General features: G+C 37.7%; 1 protein-coding gene across 1 annotated transcript in view; it reads right to left on the bottom strand.

The window, feature by feature from the left end:
- Window positions 1-866: 866 nt before the first annotated feature.
- The window catches only part of LOC108377105 (putative fatty acyl-CoA reductase CG5065), a 6,242-nt gene continuing 3,052 nt past the window's right edge, over window positions 867-4,056 (bottom strand). Inside the window, exons 2-6 of the mRNA XM_017633365.1 lie at window positions 2,844-3,040; window positions 1,811-2,106; window positions 1,469-1,743; window positions 1,171-1,381; window positions 867-1,112 (exon numbers count right to left, since the gene is read on the bottom strand). Of these exons, the coding sequence (XP_017488854.1) occupies window positions 1,046-1,112; window positions 1,171-1,381; window positions 1,469-1,743; window positions 1,811-2,106; window positions 2,844-3,040 (1,046 nt within the window). The 3' untranslated portion in view covers window positions 867-1,045. The remainder of the gene's footprint in view (window positions 1,113-1,170; window positions 1,382-1,468; window positions 1,744-1,810; window positions 2,107-2,843; window positions 3,041-4,056) is intronic.

Raw genomic sequence — 4,056 nt, 5'->3', positions numbered from 1 at the left:
ATGTTCAGGAACGCAGCAGGTAAAGGTTTTGACGTGGCTCAGTGCAGCCAGCGATGTACGACATTTTCGAGCTATTTTCGACTTTACTACATTAGAGCCAAATATTTTCAATGCCGCCTTGTTTTTAAGGAATATAGTGACGTTCCCCCGTACTGTCCTGTATGAGACAAGCCGACTTCTCTATGGCAAAGATCTCCGCCTGATATGATTGCCTCATCTAAAGGTCCTTGTAATACACTTTCAAGGAACTCTAAATAGTGTTGAAGAACTAGGCAGTCCAGCCTTGCCCCTCTATATAACATCATGCTTACAATTTCCTCTTCCCTGCAGCAATGAAAAAATTACCGCATGTAAAGATGAAATTGTGGAGGTAAAACGTAGAAATCAGACTATTAATCGTGCAATCGATGAAGTTAAAGTGGATGTGGCAATATTCACAGCGAATCGGGATACACTATTGGAGGAAAAATTGCATCGAGAGCGCAATGAAAGGTAAACCCAATGGTGCAATATGTCTAAAACTCAATTTATTTAAACATTTTTTTCCTTCGACTTTTTTTTAGCATGGACAAGGTAAAACGTTACAGTTTCCTCATCAACGAGGTGCGCCAGGATTATGCGCATATACTCGAGCTAAAGACGATTTTGGAATTACAACGCTTGCGCACATTCCCGACACTGGGACCACCACCAGAAGATTGTGGCGAGCCTTTAGCTTAGTTCGTGTTTTAGCTTACATTTTTCCAATATGGTTTCGTTATTTAAATATGTATTTATTTTATATACTGCTTTTTACAGAATTATGAATGCTTGGTAACTTTGCGTTACGTCACGGCACGTTGCGTTATGTTACGTTATGTCACCCAGTTACGTTGCAATACGTTATGTTAACGTACGTTACGTTACTTCAAGTGACTTTGTCTCACCTTGCGTCATGTCACGTTACATTACGTCGTGTTACGTTACATTACGTCACTTTACGTTACATACCTTTTTTCAATATATTTACTTTTAGGTATTTTTTGCCAACATTGTTAAGATTACTTTATAGCAAGAAATATACGGTCAGGAGTGGTACAAAGACGTGCAGAAACGTCCACATCCAATAGAGGCTGTAAAGTAAAAATAAGGGTTTAAGGAAACCTTCAGGAAATTTTCCAACCCACTCACCGCGTGATTCTCCACCTACTGGAACTCTCATGAAATTGCTCGTGATGCAGATACTTTTGTATGCCAATAACAAATTCTCTTATATAACTGTCATAGTCCAGTGCTTCCAAGTTCCAAGAGAGTTGATGCAAAGCCTTATTTTGTAGTAATTCCTCAAAATAGTAACGACTACGATTTTTGAAAATCCACTCATTTAGCGAGAACGTGCGACCTGAGATAAAATATAAATTCCATTAAATACTAGCTTCTTTTCCTATCTCAACTCGCTTTCACACTCCTTCTCATCTCTACCACGCACCTGCTAGACAAGCTTGTCGAAATTTTTTCGCAATTGGCAGCACAAATTTTCGTTTCTGCCTTAAAAGTGTCAGCAAATCCATTAACAGCGCTGGCACGAAATGCAGTAAAATTACGGCAATTTCGTGTAGCAGAAAACTTTTTCGATATTTAAAATTCGGATACATCATTATGCGATTAGTTGGATAAATGCGCGACCATTTCAGTGTCAGACAACCCAGACGCGCCCAAGTGATGGGATTTGTGACACCCGATGTTGCATTGGCTATGTAAACTCTGTCAGAGGTAATAAGTAGAAAAGTATGTAAATACAAAAATATAACTACAGCTTCACTTTGCAAACCTTCCCAGTGTTGCTTTCTGTGCCATCAATAACAGTGAATTCACCACAAAGTCTACTGGTATTATATCGCAAATGATATCTTTGTCACCCAATATGCTGCTAATTGTACCCTTTCCGATTTCCATCATTATGCCAGTGATGCCTTGTATGTTGTCGATCCAACCAGGATAGGGTTCACGATGTGCTGCTGTCACAATCGATGGTCGTACGATGACAATTGGTATGCAGTGTTTGTATTCATTCACAATTTGCTCGGCTATCGATTTGGTGAAGGTGTAGGTATTCGGATGGGGACCCTGCGGATGAGAGAGTAATTGTGCATTTACGTTGGTGTAGTAGGTGTTATAGCACCCTAAATGACAAGTTTAGGATTAGTATAATCTCAATAAATCCCGCTTTATATTTGAGCGTACGGTTTTAACTGGTTGCACGGTATCGGGAAAAGGAAAATATCCGAAAAATACTAGAGCTGAAAGTCATGAGGAGTTATCCATGTATAGGATTAAATGTGTTTTCTTTTTTCAGCTAAACTGGCACATATGTATATAGACCCTGATTAACATATAGGAGAAGAGTTGCCACCTTTAAAAATATCAAAATCACTTGATAATTAAAATAAAAGGATATTACAACAATGTGGGTGTCAAACGAATCTATTTTGAAATTATTTTTGATGAGGGTTGCCACCAGATTAGGAATTTAAAATCAATTCAATGGACAAGTGAAGGTTACCGAGTGTGCGTGGGACTATGTTTGCTGCTCTTTCCTTGGATAAAATGTAGCATAGAATACATAGCTTATGACCTGAATGAACACATAGCATATTTTTTTGGAAGAGGGTTGCCGTCTGCTTCAACAGTTAAATTCTATATTTCTATTGCTGCAGCTGACGAAATCGAAAAAAAAATTATAATTATATTGCGCATTCTGCCGCCAACTTCGTTTCGCATAATTTGCATGAAAAAAGTTTCAGAAATTATTCCAGCTTATCCTTTTGATAAATCCCTTTCGTCCCCCTTTAATTAATACCTACTTTTATATAATTAGCCAAACTATTGAAGTAGGCATCCGGTATTTTATTGGTGCAATCAACGAACATTTTCCAATTGACAGGCGGCAGTGTGGGGTATATCAGCTCATCGACAAATTTTCGACCAGGATTACAGTATGCTGTTGAAACATAGACAAAACTCTGTAAGATAATTAAATAAAACGTAAAATTAGTAAGTGCTAATGGTAAAGTGTTTCTTGTCAATAACTTAGGTAACAAGTGGTGCCACAAAAACCATTGCCAACATAGTTGTTGAAGTTGCATTCAGGACCGATTGACTTGCTACCTAGACAAAAAATTTAACTACTTAAAACCGAACTGAGTCACACTTCAGAGCTACTACTTAAATAACTGGTTGCTGAACCGCTACAAAACACGGCTAGGTGGCTCGAGCCACTGCACCGAACTACACCGATTTCTGAAGTGGTTTGTAGCCCTGTTTAGTTGGCTATTAAAAGCTTTAGCTATGAGATCTAAAATTCAGCTTAATAATAATTAATAAAAATTTTTAATTGATAAAAAATATACAATTAGCTCACCTCGCTCAATCGTTATTTTACATAAAAAAAATTTAAGATTAAGATTTTACGATGGTTAACACGTCTCAATCCCCTAAATATATTAGAATATTTTCAACCATTCACGCTGTTAGTTTGAGTTTTATATCCCAGTTTCTCGGCATGAGTATTAGACCGGACCTTATCAAGGACTAGTCCATTTGTATAGCTACCATGAGAGGGTCGCAGCTACAATAAGCGCAGGCAGAAATAAAAAAGCTCTACATTTACTACTCTACAGCACGAAAAAAAAAATTCCCGCAAAAAAGCCGTAACGCTCATAAGATAAATTTGTTTCCTGCCTAGAAAGAAAATGTTATATGATGCGTTCTTTTCTTATGGATGTAGTAGTTAATTTTTTTATACGCGGGTACAATTGTGCACAAGGATATTGTAATTTTGTTCACATAACGGTTGTTTGTAACAGCCAAAACGAATCGAGATAGATATAGACAAATGTATACATAAATGATCAGGATGAAAAAAGAAATCGGTTAAGCCATGTCTGTCTGTCCGTCCGTCTGTCCGTCTGTCCGTCTGTCCGTCCGTCCGTGTACACGATAACTCGAGCAAAAATTGAGATATCTCAACGAAATTTGGTATGTAGGTTTCCCTTAATCCAAGGTAGGTTGGTATTG

The sequence above is a fragment of the Rhagoletis zephyria genome, unplaced genomic scaffold (genome assembly GCF_001687245.7).
Source record: "Rhagoletis zephyria isolate East Lansing unplaced genomic scaffold, Rhagoletis_zephyria_1.1 Rzeph_scaffold_11472, whole genome shotgun sequence".
Classification (NCBI taxonomy): domain Eukaryota; kingdom Metazoa; phylum Arthropoda; class Insecta; order Diptera; family Tephritidae; genus Rhagoletis; species Rhagoletis zephyria.
This window is presented reverse-complemented; position numbering and strand designations above follow the sequence as displayed.